This window comes from Olea europaea, chromosome 2 (assembly GCF_002742605.1).
Source record: "Olea europaea var. sylvestris chromosome 2, O_europaea_v1, whole genome shotgun sequence".
In the NCBI taxonomy this organism is placed as follows: domain Eukaryota; kingdom Viridiplantae; phylum Streptophyta; class Magnoliopsida; order Lamiales; family Oleaceae; genus Olea; species Olea europaea.
Genome location: NC_036238.1, coordinates 18,173,776 through 18,194,693, shown reverse-complemented (window position 1 = coordinate 18,194,693; position 20,918 = coordinate 18,173,776). Strand labels below are relative to the sequence as shown.

General features: G+C 33.8%; 2 protein-coding genes and 1 long non-coding RNA gene across 3 annotated transcripts; 2 read left to right on the top strand and 1 right to left on the bottom strand.

The window, feature by feature from the left end:
* The first annotated feature begins 229 nt into the window (after positions 1-229).
* On the top strand, positions 230-5,639 carry LOC111412986 (tankyrase-1). Its single transcript, XM_023043860.1, has 6 exons — positions 230-533; positions 4,497-4,588; positions 4,736-4,814; positions 4,907-5,001; positions 5,147-5,242; positions 5,315-5,639. The coding sequence occupies exons 1-6, from the start codon at positions 344-346 to the stop codon at positions 5,396-5,398; spliced, it is 636 nt and encodes a 211-aa protein (XP_022899628.1). The 5' UTR covers positions 230-343; the 3' UTR covers positions 5,399-5,639.
* A 1,755-nt stretch (positions 5,640-7,394) lies between these two features.
* Positions 7,395-8,688, bottom strand: LOC111412983. Its single transcript, XR_002706147.1, has 2 exons — positions 8,076-8,688; positions 7,395-7,957 (listed from the first exon to the last, which is right to left on the bottom strand). It is a non-coding gene; the product is annotated as an uncharacterized LOC111412983 (long non-coding RNA).
* Positions 8,689-11,708: 3,020 nt separating this feature from the next.
* LOC111412968 (UDP-glycosyltransferase 73C6-like) lies at positions 11,709-15,009 on the top strand. The gene is made up of 2 exons (XM_023043827.1): positions 11,709-13,496; positions 14,203-15,009. The coding sequence occupies exon 1, from the start codon at positions 11,951-11,953 to the stop codon at positions 13,430-13,432; it is 1,482 nt and encodes a 493-aa protein (XP_022899595.1). The 5' UTR covers positions 11,709-11,950; the 3' UTR covers positions 13,433-13,496; positions 14,203-15,009.
* The last annotated feature ends 5,909 nt before the right edge of the window (positions 15,010-20,918 follow it).

Here is a 20,918-nt window from a genome sequence, read left to right as displayed (position 1 = left end):
CGATGTGAATATAATTATCCTATATAACTCCAGTTTGACATTATTTATTTTAAAATTATTGTTTTACATATTCATTTTTAATTATACATTTGTGTAGTAAAATATTCTGTTTGTAAATTCAAAACTTATTCTTAATTTTTAATTACACACTCTTAAAAAATTTTCTATTCAAAAATGAAAATTTATTTTTGCCATAATTATTTAAGAAGCATTTCTTCTTTTAAAAAAAATATTAATAACAAAGCTCCAAAAATAGGGCTGCAAGTCTCTCTCACGAAATCCTGGACTTTTGCCTCATCTATATTTCTCGGCGGCCGGCGTCGGAGAGATTGAATAGAAAGAGATGGCGGTGTCGGGAGGTCGACGGAATGGAGTTCTAGGCGGCGATGAGGAGGACGCAGCTCTTTTCGAGGAAGAAGGTGTCGAGTTCGCGGAAGAGGACAATATCGATCATTCCGATATCCCTCTCCACCTTCGGCCCTTAGTCGCTGCCGCTGAGTCCGGCGACCTCAACGCCCTCTGTCAAGCCCTTGGTACTACATATATGCTATCAAATTTATTATGTCTTCTCTTTGAAATTTTCATTCTTTGCGATTATGTTTACTATTTGACTGTTATTACAGAGTATGGATTCAATCATTAAGTTTTTTGCTAATGAATTAAAGCCAAGAAAAAGATAGAATTTTCAGGATAGGCAAATATAAGTATTATTGGATGAAATTTTAATAGAATATTTATATTATGTGAAAATAATCCTCGTATATAAGTTATGCTTGAAGCTTGTTGTTATATGTATATTTTTCATTTATCCTTTAATTGGTATCAATTTCACTATTTTTATCCTTTTTTACGCTCATTAGGTGTTGATTTTTTTCTTGAAGTTGAACTTGTTATGCCATTGTGCAGTCAAAATAAGGGTTGAGCTTAACTACTCAAATGAATTAAAGACAGTTCGTGAAGATTTAGTAAATAATTTTTGGTTAATTTGGAATTCTTTAGCATAAATACAATAATAAAATTATTTAGAATAAATTCATGTCTCTTAATAATTCTATGAACTCTCCTTTGTTTTTTGATCATGTATTTTGATCATGTATAATAGTGCAAAAGCTTTGAGTTTCTCTTGTTGTACTTGCTAAAATATATCCTAGAACTTCCTTAGTTGGCTGATTACATTGTCATGTCTAGTATCAAGATTGAACTAATGATGCCCTAAAAAACTTTTATAAGGGTGCTTATACTATGTTTACGTTTCATATTCATAAGAAGGATTACAAAAAAGATGGTACTCTTTGTATCTACCTCTTATCTTGATGCTTTATGTGCTAATTTTTAAGAAGTTAGATGAATGATTACATATTACTATGGATTGACTTGTTGGTTGAATGTTGTTGGTGGTAAAGCAAGAGAGGTTTCTTCTAAGTACTAAATACCTTGTAGTCTCTCTCTCTCTCTCTTTCATTTTTAAATTTTTTTTTTTCATGGTGTTAGAGAAACTATATTTTTTCTTGTTATATATAAGAGAGGACATTGTTATTTTTCACTTTTTACTTTTAGAGAGAAGTTGTTGTAGTCCTCACTTTAAAATAGAGAAATTCTCGTATACTTGCCCGTGGACATGGCCCAAATTGGGTGCACCATGTAAACTCTTTGTCTATAAGCTGTAAAATGACAGTTACCGTTTTTAACTTCAAGTACTTATTCAAAATCTTAATATTGAAGCATTTGGCTTCTTGATCCAAGAGGTAGGCTTAGATTGCTTAAACTTGGCCCAAATCCAATTTTCGAACTACAAAAGTAATTTTACTGCCAACATTTCTCCCACTTAAAATAACTTTTGTTGTAATCCTCACTTTAAAATAGTGAAATCATCCTGTATTTGGTTTTGGACATAGCCTTAATTGGGTGAACCACATAAATATTTATGTCCATTTTTAAATGATTTTTTCTCAATTATACTTTAGTTGCAAGCCAACCTTGGCCCTTGTTTTTCCTAAAAGTGGTATTAGGGCAAGGTTTTGAGTAGAGTCATTCACTATTCTCACACAAAAGAGACTGTTGGCATCTCAAGAAGAATGAAAAAGCCAAAGGAAAAAAGTCTCGAGTCACCAAAAGTTCAAGGTTGTGTAGCAAGCATCTCGAATGAAGGTGAAATCTTATACAGCAAGGCAATAACATTTGTTGAAGGCAAAAAATCTTTTGCTGATGTCTAGCTTATGGACTCGAGAGCTAGATGAGATGTGGCACTTTTGGAGAGAATGGTTCCATCAATGTGAAACCATCTCATCACGATCTGTCTCTATGGAGAATGATGGTATAGTTTGCACTATTTAGGAGTTATGACACGTGAAGATTACAACTTTCTAGAAATAAGAGCACAATAACAATGTCCTTTTTTATAATATGAGAAAATACACTCTCAAACAAAAGAAAGAATACAAGTATTTAGGACAAACATCTCTTTTTTCCTCTCAGTAAAACTCTCTCTATTTTTCCTCCAAACAAATGGTGCAACACACACCACACATATATAGGGAGTATATTGCATTGCAGTAAATGAGATGATCGTGAATTGTAAAAAGATAGTCACCATTTTTACTTTAAAGACTTTGGAAAAGTCTTAATATTGAAGCAACTGATTTCCTAATACAAGAGGTAAGCGACATATTGTTTGGGCTTGGCCCAAATGCAATATCCAAGTCACACAAGTGGCTTTACTGTTAACATTTATCTCATTTAAAAATACTTTTATTGTAATCCTTCTATCCTTCCTACACTTATTGTTTTCATGCTACTCACATTTTCACTAGGTTGATAGAGATCAACACCATATAAACTTGTCAATCTATCTTGTACTTGTGTCGAATTTCTTCTTCAAGAATTGTAGTTTCAACATCATCGAAGATTGTACTTTCTTTGTTGTTAGTTAAATTGATAATGAGTTGATCATATGAATATAGTAGATTTACCTATAAAAAATTATACGAATATGGTAGATTTTGCAGTAAAATCTCAGCATGTTTACCCACTTATATGTTATGCCCCATTGCCCTAAGCTGTGAAAATAAAGTGTCGAGGGTGTTCATGTGGTTGGTCACCGTAGTTGACTCCATCATTTGAAGGGCGTAAATCCTTCTCTTCAATTAGACTTTATTGTGTAATGATTTGGCCTTGGACAATTTTATGAGTATATCCCATATCTCTTTTACCATCTTCTTCTCTGTCACACTTGAAAAATACTGCATCGGCTAGTGCTGTTGCAGATAAGCAATTACATTGCTATCTATCTTGTTCTACTTATCATCGTCAATGATATCCACGGGCATCTATCTAATTGTTGCTAAGCAATTATTGTTTTCAGCACTTCTTTTATTCTCATTTTCATGAAGAGAAATTGTTCCCGTTGAACATTTTAATCTCGTACTTTTCGTCATTTTGTTCACCAGTACCTTTTCATTACGTCGGCAAATAGTACTGTGCATATGAATAGTACACGACGACCCTACACAAAACCTCGCTCCGATACCATTATTAGGAAAAATATGGATCAAGGTTGGCTCACAGTAAGTGAAATTGAAAATATGTATATAGGATGATTTCACTATTTTAAAGTGAGTATTACATAAAAATGACTTTTAAGTGGAAGAAATGTTGACAATAATGCCTCTTTTGTGGCTTGGATATTGGACTTGGGGTAGCCAAGGAATTTGCTGCTTACATCTTAGATTGAGAAATCAATTGCTTCAATATTGAGATGTAGAAAAAGTCTTTTGAAGTAATAAACGATGGATGTCTTTTATAGCTCATGTACACTGTCCCATTTACCGCCATATACTTACGTATATATGTGTGTGTGGCACTGTTTGTTTGGTGGAAAAATAGATTTTTAGAAGGGATAGAGAGAAAAGAGAGGATTCTTTTCAATATTTGTAGTTTTTTTGTTAGAGAAAATGTGTTTTCTCCTATTATAAGGCGGCGTAATTGCACTCTTCTTATTTTTAGAGAGAAGAAGTTGTAATCCTCACTTTAAAATAGTGAAATCCTTCTATAGTTTCCCATGGACGTCTCCTAAATTGGGCGAACCACGTTAATTTTTGTGTCCATTTTTAGCTGTGTTATTATTTTTAATTTTTTAATTTTTAAGTTGCTAGCCAACCTTTACTCATATTTTTCTTAAGTGTCCAATGTTGGGGAACTATTCCAGTTTGATGAACCATGTAGGTTTACAAACATGGAAGCTACATAACTCCGTTACACCTTATAATTGACGTTCGTCAACAGATTAGTGAGTTCTCAAAAAGTAAAGCTGCCTTCGATTTACAGTTGCTTGTCTAATTTTAAATGGGGAAGTTGTTTATCATCTTCATCTTTGCTAGCTTGTTTGCCTTTTTATCTATACTACCTTAAAGATCTATGCTTATCATATATATGGATTAAAAAATAGGGTTTTCTGTGGTTCTTAATTCTTCCTTGTACTAATGCATTTATGGATTCAGATAATTTTGATGGTAGCATTGATGAACCAGTTGAAGATGGGGATACTGTTCTGCACCTTACATGTTTGTATGGTCATTTGTCTTGTGTTCAGGTAAAATCATTTGATTCTATGATTAATTTGCAATTACAGCTGTTCAGTAGTTGTAATTTGGTCATCCTACATATCTATTCATGTTGCAATGGAACAGAATCTGATGGTGCCTTTTTATTATGACTCATAAATTGTTGTTTGAAGCAGTTTTTATTGGAAAGGGGAGCCAACTTGGAGGCCAAGGATGAAGATGGAGCAATTCCATTGCATGATTCCTGTGCGGGAGGTGTGGGCTATCAGCTTTCCTAGCCGCCTAGCTGTCATTTTCTCTAGAGTTTTTAATACCTTTGTTCTTTTCCTTTTGAAACAACTCTACAGGATATACACAAGTTGTCCAACTTCTTTTAAACGGTGCTAATGATCCAGAACGTGTCAAAAGAATGCTACAAACTGTTGATGTGGAAGGTGACACGGTGAGACCTTTTCCTGATCATATTCAATTTAGGTCTGCAAACATTCTACATTAGGTTTGCTTGCCCAAAGAGGTTCTATGAAAATAAGTCTGGTTGTTTTTGCAAAAATTGAATAATGTTACTTATATTTGGTTTATTTCTGTAGCCTCTGCACCATGCCGCTAGAGGAGAATACGATGATGTAATAAGACTGTTGCTAGCTCATGGAGCTTCTCCAACTGCAACAAATATCTATGGGAAGGTTAGCTTGTGACCCACTCTTTGAATCTTGATTTCTATACTATCTGGTTTTTTTATCGTCTAATTTTGGCAGACTCCGAGTGAGCTCACCGATCCTGGAACGGAAGCTCGGAGAATCTTGGAAGAGGCTTCTAGTGCTGTATCAGCTCATTCATAAGTGGGTACAATTTTGAAAAAAGACTGCGCTAATGAACGCAACGCAGTCAATGAAAATATAAAATTTAGAAAAAAAATTCTCCACGTGCTATGAATTCTTATAGGTTTGGTTTCCAGTGTATAGAGAAGTATTTAATCGTTAGTAAATTAAATTTCAGGTTGAGTTCTTGACGCTTGTATCTTATTATTATTTGATTGATCAAGCACCATTATTGATCCTAGATTATATGTTTTTGCACCAATCATTTATGTATTTCGCTTATTTAGATGCAATGGTTAGTCATTCCTAATATTGGCAAAAATTGCAGCAATTTACTGGCTAATGGCAGATTAGTGAAAGATGCGATAAATAGGGATCGATCCACCAAAAATAAGATTGAAGTTTCATGATATAATGAAACAATATGAAAAAGTTACAGATTAATCAAGAAACAATATGGGAGAAAATCATCTCTTCATCTCAATATACATAAAAGTACAGTGTCCACCCGCTGATTTTGTAGTGGGCGAGAAGAGAAAAAGCTCTAATAAATGGAGGCAGAGATGAAGCCTTGTGTTTGGGTCTTCTAACCGGGCAAAGCATTTTGAATGAATCGTAAGAAGGGCTGAGAGTAGAACGTAGGGTCGACTGCTGATATGGATACAAAATCGAATTGAATTGATTTATATTCATGTTCGATCTTCTTACTCACGTTGTACACTTGTACTCTTGAAATATGTCAATAATTCCCAAGCACACGATGACGGCGTACATCTCCTGAAATCTGCGTATTGCCTGTTTCGGGAACATGCTCTGCTCTTGCTGACATATTCACTCCAAGCTGGATTTGGAGTTTGTTGAGGCAAAACAAGCAATGAACACGTCAATTTAGGACCATCGACGGATAGAAAAATTAATCTAGCCCCCTATTCGACAGCCATTTTTAGTGTACAGTGAGTTTTTTTAATAGTAAATTTTTGGACAACCATTTATCATGATTCACAATGATTTATGGGGATCTTCCCGCAATCCTATTTGTACCCAAACAAAATGGTTCGTCACATTTATTGGGAAATACAATTACATACACAGTAAAAGCTCGCCCAGCTTTCCACTTCAATGGTACCTGATTTTGTAAATTCGAAGTGGCATGGCAATGCAAAGGAATGTCTAGAGATTTTAATTTTCATACTATTCCTTATTGCGTGTGGGGTGCTGATTTGTTCCTTTTCCTTTTTCATTGGATGATATAGAAACAAAGATAGGAAACATGTTACCTACTCTTAACGATCAAAGCGAGCTCCTTTATTCTAAATTTGTTGATTCAAAGTGAATCAAATCTCCCAAAGAATAGAACTAATAGTTTAGATAATAAGTCCCCTGCTAATATAGAAGAAGTAAAAATCAAATGAACTTGTAGCTGCGAACCTTGTTCCGAATATGATTCTGGTACTGTTTATAAGTTGACCATGAAAAGTATGTTCACAATTAACTCTTCGGTTTTTCACACATTTGGAAAAAGTTAAAATATTTCAATTGGACTTCCTAGCAGGCTCTACCATTCTCAGACGCTTTAAAAATCTTGTCTTATTTGAAAGATTGGGCTTCTTTACCCGATAAGGTCAGTGCTGCTTTAATGACATGGAGAACAATCATTTTACATCACATGAAAGTTTAACACAGCTTAAATTTTATTGCACAAACTGAAATTGAATGAAGATTTTCCAGTCCTATAGTTTTCTTTATCAGTCGAAGTGGTAAATTATATGGCACCATCATTTCGACTAGTTCAAATGTATATATGTCGTGCAATGGAAGTTCTATTCACAATGGCAAGCCCATGATTTTGTTGTACTTCCATTGTTCGTACGTTTAATTTCCAGCTGTTTCTTTCCTGCATCCAGTTGATTATGTCATTCGAATGATTGTTTGGTTTTTTGAGATGGGGGGCGATCTGAGCTTCAACATCCCAAAACACGAGACTTGATCAAATTCTAAAATCTAGGAACCATAGAAATTGACACAAAACACGTACTGTTAATATGATCATGTTGAATTGGTAAAATGTTGACAACTTAAAAATCATAATCTACAGGAACACATTGTTCATTTCACGCATTTTAAAAATATATGGTGTTCGCTATTAAAATAGCACGGCTGACATATCACTCGTAATCTTGTTATTGCTTACAAATGATTTTCACTCTTCTGGCAGATTGAGCATGTCTGCCACAGTGTTATTGCAGATCCATCACAACCAGCTAGTTGCTACTGTGGCCGCCAAACCTGTCTTAACTCTATTCAAAGACATTTTTAATTTAAGAGTTGAGGTAATTTTACATTATGTGTGCATGTTTGCCAAAGCTTAAAGAAATTATTTGTAAGTAATTAAGTAAATTCTAAAAGAAATAATTTTTCATTCTGTCAAAGTTGGAAAAAGCAGTTTACTTATTTTAAAAGCAGTTCCTACTTATTGTCAAAATAAATAATATTTTCTACTCTGAAATGGTGGTGGAATAATACCTCCTGATTTATCTGGTGGCCTTTGGCGTTCCTGCTATTCGGACAGGGGAGTGCAACCTGAAAAGTGAGGGTGAGGCATTCTCTTCCGTTTTATCTCCGACGTGAGAATCAGTATACGTATTAGGAGAAATAAGGATGAAATTCAGATGACTGAAAAATATGCAATCATCCATACCTGTATCGCCCTCGGGGGTATTTATAGATGTCGAAAACTGAGTGAGAACCGGGTGGTTGTGGTGCCACATGTCCCCACGTTAGCCTTCTCATTATCCCCATGTTCTGAGTGGGGGTCTTAACTTCTCACTCGGAGGTTGTGCCCGTGGTAACCACCATGTAATCTTGTCAATTCATCAAAGATTTTATGGTTAAGTGTTGAGATGATCCTATAGGTAATTCCATATCGGTTGACGGTCTCGCATTGAGATAGAGCACCTAGGGGGGTCGACGGTCTCGCGTAGAGATAGAACGACCCCAGTGGATTGACGATCTCTTGTTGAGGTAGAGCGCTCTCGGGGGTTGAGGATATCTCATAGATGTAGAGTACCCCAGTGGGTCGACGGTCTAACATAGAGGTAGAGCACTTGGGGGGAGGGGGGTCGATGGCCTTGCATCAACGTGAAGTGATCTACCTCGTGTTGGAGAGAAAACGTGTGGGTCGAGTTTGGCTGACAAATAATGGAATTGAAAAAATATAGCTAAAAATGGACACAGGTATTTACGTGGTTCACCCAATTTAGGAAATACTCTCAATTTTTTCTCTACTCAATTTGCTTTCTACAAATTTTTTCCTTTCTACATGCACTATTTTTCTCTCTACTTCAATCCTATATTTATAGGAAATTTAGCCACGACTTGCATTAAATTCCATCGCCTAATGAAGAGGAAAGATGGCTAGAATTTTCTCCACTTGTGGCTATCATTAGTTGGAAACTCCAATTTTGCCACCACCACCACTTGCATGCATGTATGTATTTTTCTTAACCATTAAGAAATCCACAACCTTATCCATTTGGTCAAAAAATGTGGCTATCATTAGTTGGAAACTCCAATTTTGCCACCGCCGCCACCACCACCACTTGCATGCATGTATGTATTGTTCTTAACCATTAAGTAATGTTTTTATGGTAAAAAAATGTGACTTTATTTTCAACACCTCACTCTTCTTTGAAGGTGGCCCTCTATGCTAACTTATAGCATACTCTATTTGGAAACAAAAAGTTAATGTAAATTCAATTTTTCAGCTTTCATTATCTATGGCATGGTACTAGTTCTGAAAGATTTTTGAGCAATTACAGTGGTTCTGTTTGGAAAAGGCTCGCTCGATGAAGTCGATTTGATTTTTAGAAAGTTATAACCAATAATTGAAGCAAATTTAACAGCTCCTGTGTTCTAAAGCTAATATTAAAAGCTATAGATGTATAAGAAAGATAAAAGTTCAATCAGGATTTTTCATATTTGTCTTCAATTGTTACAAGTTCTCCTAGTATCTAAAATTTTATGTTAAACATCTACAAATTTAGAATGTGGGTAAATGATATTACCTGTTTTACTTGCCTGGGAATTGAAGTGTTGGTGAAATTATTGGTGGCAAACGAGCCCATCGGCTCGGACAGTCGATGGCTCAACTTAGAAAAAGTCTAATTTAGCTTGGCTCGGAGCTCATTTGTATGAGCCAAGGCTCAAGCCAAGTCTCAAAAATGAGATTTGGCCCTAGTCCAAGCCATCCCGTGAGCCACACAAGCCCAAATATGAGGCGGCCTAAATGTGGGCTCATGCAACTCGAATTAATTTTGTAACTTGTAAATTAATGGTCAATTTATCGTATATTTGAGTTTCAAAAAAAAAAAAAAAAAAAATAAAAAAAAAAGGGTTTTTTTGCAGCATTTGTAGTAATTTTTCCAGGAAATCATGACTCTTCATGTATAATGTAGTACCATTCCATAGATTAAAATGTAATAAACGTACATCAGTATTGGATTCTTGCATAGGCATTCAGATTACAAACACAATAAGTACTACACCCCATGAATTGGCTCGGCTCAACAAAGGATCGAGCCAAACCTTGGGCTTAGCTTGAGCCTTTTTTTTTTACGAGCCGATATTGAGCCTCGAGCTTGGGCTCGCAAGCCGTCTCCACTCGGTTGGTTGCCATTACTGGGTGAAATTCAGCACACACGTAATGGAGTATTATAAGGGATTTTATTTATTTAGTTTCCAATTTCAAATCGTATTTTAGGAAGCATTATTTTTCTTTGATTTATTAGCTTTTATAGTATTTTCTTATTTATAATAAGATCGTTAGAAACCCAGGGCCATGCGATATAACGAAGGCAACAATAAAATTTGATATTTTCTCCCCCCTTTCCCCTCTTCCTCTTTCCCTTCCTCTTCTCCTACAATTGTTCTATTGCATCCTACATCAACACGTCTTAGCATACAGAAGCTTGAGCTTCTTTTTTTCATTTTTTGATGAGCCGATACCGAGCCTCGAGCTTGGGCTAGCAAGCCGGCTTGGCTCGGCTGGTTGCCGCCACTAGGTGAAATTCAGTGCACACGTCCTAGCATCCCAATTCTGTATTTCACTTTGCCTCTGCTTTGCCTTGTGCATTGATGTTTGCATTGTCACAGGAATGCAAAGATACTCTCAGTTTCAACTTGGCTGCAATGGATCATCTTAGGGTAGTTCATTTCTGAATCTGCAACGTAATATTGACTGCGCATCATTTGGAATAACTAAAACCCATTTCTTTCTTGTATCAGCAATTGATGGCTCATGGCTGCAAAGTCAGATGCACTATTTCGAAATGCAAAAAGTAAAGTATTAGAGATTTGCTCAAAGTATTCAAAAAGTGCTGAAGCAAGGATGGAACCAAAAGAAGAAAGGAGAATAAAAAAAAGAAACAGAAGAAGATAGATAATGGACATGTTTGGTCTTGACTTGCAGACATCACAATCTGATTATTATTTCATACTGCCGTAAACAGGTTCAACTGTCTAGTGCCATTTTCTTGCTACTTCCGGTATGTCACTTCATATTTGTCAAATTTCATTACTTGAGAAAGGAATTTCAGTTGTGAGAACGGTTAAGGTTGCTTAGATGTTGTAAATAGATGTTAGAGGTCATGCAATCATAAATCCGTGTATTGTATCCTTAAGATGGATGTTGCAACATTTTTTTGGTTCCCAGTAATTTGACATTCTGTTTACTTTCTTAACTCTAAATCTTGAGAAAATTCTGTTTTCTGACTTCTTTTTCCCTAATTCTGACACCCGATTCTTTCTTTTGAACCAATTGAAGGAATATTTTTTTCGACTCTATAGCTCTCATGCACGATTTTGGATGAGAAGGAAGTGAGGAACAACCTTCTTGATGCTATATGAAGCATGAGTCTTAACAATTTCAAAATTGCCTATTACACTGACAGTGATTGAGGGCAAGATATGACATAAAAGAACCTCCTATTTGCTTCTTAGTAGATACAGCTTTTTAAAATGGACTAGAACAGTCAATTTTAACTGTTATAAACTGTGAAGATACATTTCAAAATAAAATGACTTTCTTCTGGATAAATTAACAAATCAACCGATTTTTTTATTGGAACGAATCAAATGATTTCACTAGTGACCATACAAAATTTGTCATATAGTTTTTAATATATCTTCTTCGCTGTCAAAAGCTGCATGTAGGACCTGAGTTTTATTGCTTGTACTCGCTTTGAAATATCACTGGATGGTATAATTTGGTAGCATTATATATGGTTTTTAGTGGATATGGTTTTTTGATTGTACCCTATTCATATTTTTACCTTTTTAATTTTAATGTCGTATACTCGTATCCAATATTGCTTGCCAATGCAATCATCTCTGCAAATTATACCTACAACACCGTACATGCTTTTGTAAGCTCTTACATCACTAGGATTAGGATAGGGAAAAACAGAAATATGTTATATAAACATATTCTATTGAGCAATCGAATATCCCAATAAAAATTTTCTGTACTTTCGTGTATTTAGCATCCCATATTCTAGGCTTTGAGAGTTAAATTCAATGGCTTTGCAACCAGAGATGCTAAACTTTGTTTTGATACCTTTAATGGCCCCTGGCCACATAATTCCAATGATAGACATGGCAAAGTTGTTTGCAGAACGTGGAATTATTGTGACAATAGTCACGACGCCCCTCAACACAATCAGGTTTAATGCAGTGATTGATCGTGCTATCTCGTCTGGACTCCCCATTCGGCTTCTTCAGCTCCGGTTTCCATGTCAGGAAGCCGGTTTGCCCGTAGGATGTGAAAGTGTAGACACTTTACCATCCTATAAGTTAACAAGGAACTTCTTTATTGCAGCAAAAATGCTACAAAAGCCATTGGAACAGATGTTGAAAGGACTTAAGCCAGCTCCAAGTTGCATTATATGTGATAAGCATCTGTCCTGGACGGCCGATTTATCGAATAATCTTCAGATTCCGAGGATTATTTTTGATGGAATGAGTTGCTTCACACAATTGATAATGAATAAATTGCAAATTTCCAAGGTTCATGAAACTGTGCCCGAGTTGGAGCCTTTTGTCGTGCCTAGTTTACCTGATAGAATTGAGTTTACTAAGTTCCAGCTGCCTGAATTGCTCAACCCACGCTCGGTGGAAGCGCACGATTTTTCTGAAGATATACGAGCAACTGAAGCACTATCTTATGGGGTGGTGGTCAATAGTTTCGAAGATTTGGAACAAAGATATGTTGATGAATTCCTGAAGATCAGAAGGGGAAAGGTTTGGTGCATTGGTCCACTTTCACTTTTCAACAGGGAGAATTTAGACAAAGCTCAAAGAGGAAACAAGGCCTCTATTGATACAAACCAGTGCTTGAGGTGGCTCGACTCACACGAGCCTGATTCTGTAATCTACGCATGCCTTGGAAGCCTCAGCCGTCAAACGCCTTCTCAATTTATAGAGCTGGCTTTAGGCCTAGAAGCGTCAAACTCTCCGTTTATTCTAGTGATAAAAGGAGGAGAAAAAACAGAAGAAATAGAGAAGTGGATTTTGGAAGATGGATTTGATGAAAGAATAAAGGAAAGAGGCCTTTTGATCCGAGGTTGGGCGCCACAAGTACTGATTTTATCCCACTCTTCAGTAGGAGGATTCTTAACACACTGCGGTTGGAATTCAACTCTAGAAGGTATATGTGCTGGCCTGCCAATGATCACTTGGCCATTGTTTGCCGAGCAATTTCTAAATGAAAAATTAGTAGTACAAATTTTGGGCACGGGTGTAAGAGTTGGAGCTGAAGCTGCTGTAGACTTTACCGCGCAAGAAGGGACTGGGATAAAGCTTATGAAAGACGAGATTAAGGCTGCCATTGACATGGTAATGGATAAGGGAAAAAAAGGGTGTGAAAGAAGGGAAAAAGCAAAAGCGCTAAAAGAAATGGCAAAGAGGTCAGTCGAAGAAGGTGGATCGTCCTATCTCAACACGACGATGCTAATTCAAGACATCGAGCAACTTGTGAAGAAGAATAAGGAATCAACATAAGGATCACTCATCACCTAGTAATTGCACATGATGTTTCAATGTCCTATTCTTTATTGATTATAAGGTAGTCCATGTGTCAGGTTTAAGTTTGTCTAATTAAGATATTCTATAATATCACTCTTCCTTTACAAAAAGAAAGCTGACTCTTGAACCTTGCTGCTGTTGAGATTCCTACGCTGATTAGTACGTCATCAACATAGATTAACACAAATAAACAAGGATGGATCAAACTCTTGAATTTTTGAAGTCCCAAACAACAAAAGATCTCTTTAGCTCACACCAAACTCTCGGAGCTTGTTTTAAGTCATACGAGGGTTTGTTCACCTTGCAAACATGTCGTGGTCTATATTTATGAATAAAACCTTCAGGTTGGCTCATAGACACATTTTCTTGTGAAAAAACCTTTCGAAAATGCATTGTTTATATCCAATTGTCTAATACCCCAACCTCTTGAGACACCTAGATTAAGAATAACTGGTATAGGGGGTGCCTTAATGACTGAACTGAATGTCTCATACGAGTCTACAACCGGGGTTTGATGAAACCCCTTACCACTAACCTCGCTTTATGCCCTCCATGTGGATTAAACTTGGTTTCGAAAATTCATTTGTTGCCAAAAATGTTTAGACCGGATGAGCATGGAACTAAACTCCATTTCTTGTTTTTCATGAAGGCTTGGTATTCATTATGTATATCTTTCATCCATTCAGCCGATTTCAAGGCTTCACTAACTGTTGTTGGTTCTAAATGTTCATTTTTGGTGAACGCAGATATTTTTTGGCTTCAAAGAGTAGGTTTTGGTATGAAGATCCCATTTTTTTATCTCGTATCCATGTGATGGCAAGAGACTTGGATTGATTTTTGTTTTTGCTCTAGAGTTTCGGTGGGTAGGTTGGTTTCCAGTCCTTCAAGTGTTTCTATATCATTTGTTTCGTGTTGCTCTTGGTCAAGGGGTATTGGTTCAGGATGGATTTCAGTATTATTGGAAGTGTTTCCATAGACAGAAAGTGATGGGTGTCCTTGCTTTGACTTGTACCAACTGAGCTGGAAGATGGAGTTTTCATCGATGGCAATGGCGAGTTCTGCAGATCTAGATCAACATAAATTATGACTAGGACTTCTCTTTTATCCCAATATGCCTAGAATCATTACCGAAGTTCAAGTGATCATTTGTTGACATTCGGAGTGGCACGATCTATCGAAATACAAAGTTTCACGTCCAATTGTCTGTGGTGATACAAATACAATAAAGGCAGCTGGATTTCCTCCATTTCCCGGTGCAGAATGTCCAAAATTGCTACACGCTTCGACATCTTTGCATGTACATGTTGTTGAATCTTCCACCAAATCCTCGGAAATTCCTCTGTTTTCTTCCTTATGATTGTCCTTCACTCTGATTCCATGGTTGAGTCTTGTTCCTGAACTTGTTTGCTTGTTAGTGGGATTAATAGTTTAATCCTTTGGTCTTGGGTCTCGAAAAATCTCGAAGATTTATCGGTCCCCTTTGATGTTGGGCATGGGGTGAGGGCCACACTTGCCTCGCCTCAGGTCCGATCCTATGTAAATCATTTGTGTGTAAAAATTGCTTTATGAGATGCCCTATTTATAGCTTTTGGAAGAATTAATCGTCCATAACTCGTGGTTTTTTATGAAGGTTTAAAACTATAAGGAAAATGTTGGAATATATTACGAATGGGTGCCAAACATGTAAAAGGGAAAAGGCACTTGAACAACCCCTGGACGTTCAGGGGTTGTGTGGCACCGGGTGTGTGCGCGCCGAAGGAGCCCACTGCAACATTAGACAAAGGGATGCACTTATAGGAAAAAGTCCATATACTCAAAACAACACAACCATCTTCAAAAGCCTTCTAAACTAAAAGAAGACGTAACCTTTTAATTTAAAGACGAGCTTTCGTATTTAAATTTCTTTCTTCTATACCCTTTTGAGAATGAAGAGGCAATCCTTGATAGTATTGAAGAGTTGTAAGGAAAATATTATGTCCAAGGCAAGGTTTGGTGCATTGGACCTTTATCACTCTGCAACATGGAGAATTAGACACAGCATCCATTGATACTAACCAGTGCTTAAGGCGGCTCTGACTCTCACAATTCATAGCCCTGACTTCAGGCCTAGAAGCATCGAATCATCCATTTATTCTAGTGATTAAAGGAGGAGAAAATACAGCAGAAATTGAGAAATTGATTTTGGAAGAGGGATATGAGGAAGAACAAAAGAAAGAAGCCTTTTGATCCGAGGTCGGGCACCACAAGTACTAATTTTGAAGCCTCCAACATATATCGGTTGTGCACTTGGTCTTAACTCTGCTTTTGCAATCCTCTCAATGCTCTGATTTAGCCTCGATTAACAGTCAATTTGCCGATATTCTAGTTGAACTAGTCTATCTAGGTCGTGTTTAAAAACAACATTTGGATAGATTTTTTGTTTTTAAACAAAATAAAAGAAGTTTGTAGATAACTAGTTCTGAATGTATGGTCGAAATTATTGTTATTATTATTTTTATTTTGATCAAATTTATAAACCATTTATAAATTTGTATCAAAATTACGCTCTTGGAACAAAATGTAAGAACTATAGCAATCATGAATCAAAAAGCCGAATACCCAAAACAAAAAAGATAGCTATGTTTTATTATAGCCCATATACTACAAGCATTGCAAACTTGAGAGAGTCTCTCTCTAGGGAAGTGAAAATGCCAAAGGATAGAAGTTGCCCTATATAATTAAGTAATTACCACCACCTTTCAAATGACCATTCCTTTATTAATATTTGATGATCCATGCGCCAAGAAAGACTGTGTGCACCACCAAGTTGAGATCAATGTCCTGCCATCCTTACAAGGGAGTTGTTTGAAACGGGATTAGAGACTCATATTGAAAGATGTAGCTGGATCTAATGCTTGTTGAGTATTTTGCGTTCCAATTCATGCAATTGGGATTGTCGATAACGATCGGGAAGGCACGTTGCCAAGCAAAATATGCAGCTTCACATAAAAGATATGGCAACAATGGTTTTGATCAAGAAGTTAGTTTGTTATATTATAATCAAGAAGTTTATATAAATGAAACGGAGGATGATGAATCTGAATCTGAATCTGAATAAGGAAATAGAAGAAATAGAAAGGGATAATATAAATATACAGGAATATGAAGGAATAGAAAGATACGGATTAAAAGTTATATTTGATAACAATAAATTTAGAAAATTACAAATATTATTTTTAGATTTAAAAATAGGGAAATGAGAAGTTTTAGATAGATTTGGAAAGAGAAATGATAGCAATAAATGAATATCACAAAATATAAAAACTCATAAATGTAAGAAGAACATATGAACATAATTTTTTTCTTTTTTTTTAAATATGGCTGAAGAACTATTAACAAAGATTAGTAAAAAACAAAGTGAAAAAATTCAATATGTTTATTTAGTAGAATTACTAATAATGTTTAAATCATTATTTAGAGAATGGATAGACTCACCCTTAACTATAACCTTGCATGATGGAAGGATAATAAATTTAAAAAATAGTCATTTAGGAACAATATAAGGAAATCTGGCATATAAAAAAATAATGTTTACATGTTACCCAAAATATTGTGAACCATTGAAAGATATAAATTTTAATGAAGTTTTAGGATTGCATTTTAAATTGCATAGAAATGATATCATGCAACCAGGTGATCAGATTATGACTATAGAGTATAGAGCATTATACACATTTACCAATTCTAATTATGGAAATATTTATTCTGATAAAACTTATAGTGAAATACATAAAGAATGTAAGGATACTAGTAAAATAATAGAACCATATAAACAAAATAAATTTAATTCCAGAAGAATATGAATTTTGTATAACAAAAAATAATCCTGAAATAACAGAATTAAATGAAAAAGAATGTTCTAATAATATAACATTTAAGGATAGAAAATTAATCAAAAGATCAAAAAGTCTTAGAATACCTAATAAAAACCAGTTAGGAGAATTTAATAATATAAAAGAAATAAAACTATACAAGAATACTGGAAATATGAAAATAGAAGGAGAATATTATAATGGAAGAGAAAATATAAATAAACCAAATATATTAATAGATACAGCAGCTAGTGAATGTCATATAACTTCAATAAGGAATAAATAATTAATAACTCATAAAACTGATCCATATAGATATGTAAATTTTGATGGACAGGTATATCTTACAGATTTAGAAGTTAAGGTACCAATAAAAGTAGGAGGGATAGATCTTTTAATACCATATTATATAGATAAAAGTATGGATATAAACCCTCATATACTTTTAGGAATGAATTTTTTAAATGGATTAGAAGATTATAGTATAAAAAGAGAAGGATTATATATAATTCATAATGAACAAACTATATTATGTAAAAAGAATTAAATGAATAATCAGATAAGTTTTCCGTTGGCTATATATATACAAATTACTATTAGAGAAACAAATATAACAACTTTTGCTTTAATAGATACAGAAAGTGATATAACAATATTTAAAAGTCTTTGATAAAATCATGTAACGATAATAGTAATATAAAAATAACTGGAGTTACAGGAGAAAGTACCCAGATAATAAATAGTGCTGATAAAGTTAGTATAATTATTGGAAGTAAACAAGTTACAATAAATAAAATTTATAAATATGATAAATTAGAATGTGATATATTATTAGGAAATGACTTTATACAACAATTTCAATATTATAAGCAAAATAATTATATGATAATGTTACAAACATCTTGTGGACATTTATTAAAAATTTCAAGAGAATTTAGACCTTATAGAGTTCAGCCAACCCAACGTGGTGATAAATGAGAGAAAAAACCAATAATATTTAATGAAATAAAAAAATAAAAGAATATTGTATAAAAAAAGTCTTGAAAATGGGAATAGAAATAAGTATAGAAAAAATTATTGAACAATTAGAAAAAGTTTATGGAGAAAATCCATTGTTATTTTGAAAACCATATCACCCTAAAACCAAAATGGAATTAACAGAAAATGTTATAATAAGTATCAAACCAATGATGTATATTATAGAAGATACACAAAAATTCAAAAATTAGATAAAAGAATTGTTAAAATAGAAACTTATTAGACCTAGCAATGGACCTCATACTAGTCCAACCTCTATGATTATGAAACATTCTGAACAGGTTAGAGGAAAAGTTAGAATGATTATAAATTATAAAGAGTTAAATATATGTACTAAATTTGATTGATATTTTTTACCAAATAAAGAAGTTTTAATAAATATTGCAAAAGGAAAACAATATTATTCTAAATTCGATTGTAAATCAAGATTTTGGCAAATAAAAATGGAATAAGATAGTATACAATATACTGCATTTAGTACATCTCATGAAAAATATGAATGACTAGTAATGTCATTTGGATTAAAAATACACCACAAATATATCAAAGAAAAATGGATAATATATTTAAAAAGTTTAATGAATTTCTAATTGTTTATATAGATGATATACTGATTTGTTCTAACATTAAAGAAAAATATAGGAATCATTTAATACAATTCATAAACGAATTATACTTTCTAAAAAGAAATCTATAATAGAAAAATAAGATATAGATTTTTTTGGATTATCAATAGATAAAAAAAGGAATAAAATTACATACTCATATATCTAAAAAGATAGAAAGTTTTCCAAATAAATTAGAATTCAAAGAACAAATACAAAAAATTTTAAGATGTTTAAATTATACAGAAGCTTTTATTAAAAATCTTTATAAGAAAAGGCATAACATATAAATTTTACTTAGAAAAACAAATATTAAAGGACGGAATGAAGAACATACAAAAATAGTTAAATTATTAAAAGAAGAATGTAAAAATTTACTAAAATTAAGATTATCAGATAAAAAAGATAATTTAATTGTTAATACTAATGCCTCGGATAAATATTAGACGGCAATATTAAAAATAGATTTAAATGAAATTTGTCGATTTAAGTGGAACTTTTAATCAAGCAGAAATAATTTATATCACTCATGAGAAAGAATTATTAACAATTATTAGAGGAATAAAAAAGTTTTCAATATTTTTGTTATCCAAGAAATATATTGTTGAAACTGATAATTCTCAAGTTGTAAAATTCGTTAGGAATAAATTACCATCAGAGCCTCAATACAGAAGACTCCATAGATGGCAAGCTTATTTAGCATGTTATAATTTTGATATAGTTCATATTAAAAGAATTAATAATTTCTTTGCAAATTTTCTCAGCAGAAACATAGAATTTGCTGATGGATAAAGCTAAGGTTATGAAATTATACCAATCTATTTTACATATAAAAAAAGGACAGATTTTCTTAAAGAAGAATATGAATATATAAATATTGGAGCAACACAAATCTCAGAGATGTTCAACTCAAATATAAATATATTGTTGAATATCATTACTGAGCATCATAAAGAGGCCATAGAACTCAAAAATCAAGTTGATGCTATTACAGTACAACTAAAAGATATTATCTGAAACAGATGTATCAAAGAGCTCAAAAATGAGTTTTCCAAATCAATACCAAATAGGGACAGCTGGAAGCAATAGTGGACCCAAACATGACAATAGACCAACTGATAAAAAAGAAGATTTCATTTCAGTATTATCAACAAAAAAAGTGATGATACATGGAAATAAAAGAGATTCCAAAATAATCAGTATCATAGAGCAAATAGATAAAATCCATTTGGATCCAAAAGAAGAAAAATATGCTGAAATAGTCAGAATTGCTTATGAAATAAAAATGAGTGATTCATATTTCATCTCTCCGAAAAATAATATTTATCCCAGAATAATCGTTATGGAAGGAGGAGACCATTTATTTATTAAAATTATGGCAGACTATGGATTTATTGATTTGATATATCCAGGAAAAGATTTGATAAAAATTTCTAAATTTAATGATATATTCATAAAAGAAGTATCCAGATTTGCCAAATGACGAAAAATATATTTGAAATTTTATATAATAAGTCCTGAATATGATGGAGTTGTTTACTATCCAGTTGAACACATAATCTCAATTGGATATGTTGCAGCCAACTTCTAAATAGATGTGGTGGAAAATAATAGAAAAGTTTCAACAATGACAAAATCATGGATCAGACATAGAAGAGCACTTGAAATTAAAGCCACATACAACATTGCCAAAAGTTTGTTTGACAAAAAATTCTTATGCTTGTCCTAATATGAAAACTGGATGCTGGTATCAAATCAAAGACATGGAAAATCAGAAATATTGAAGGATTATATTACAAAATTCGAAATACATCAAATTTCAGGATGTTCTACCACTATAAAAGAATCTTGTCAGTTAAGGGAGTGCCCCGACTGTATGTGAAAAAAGAAGACAATAATAGAGCACTTTTGACAAAGCTATATAGAGGACAATAATACAGCTGCATGTAAAGACATAGAAGATAAAGA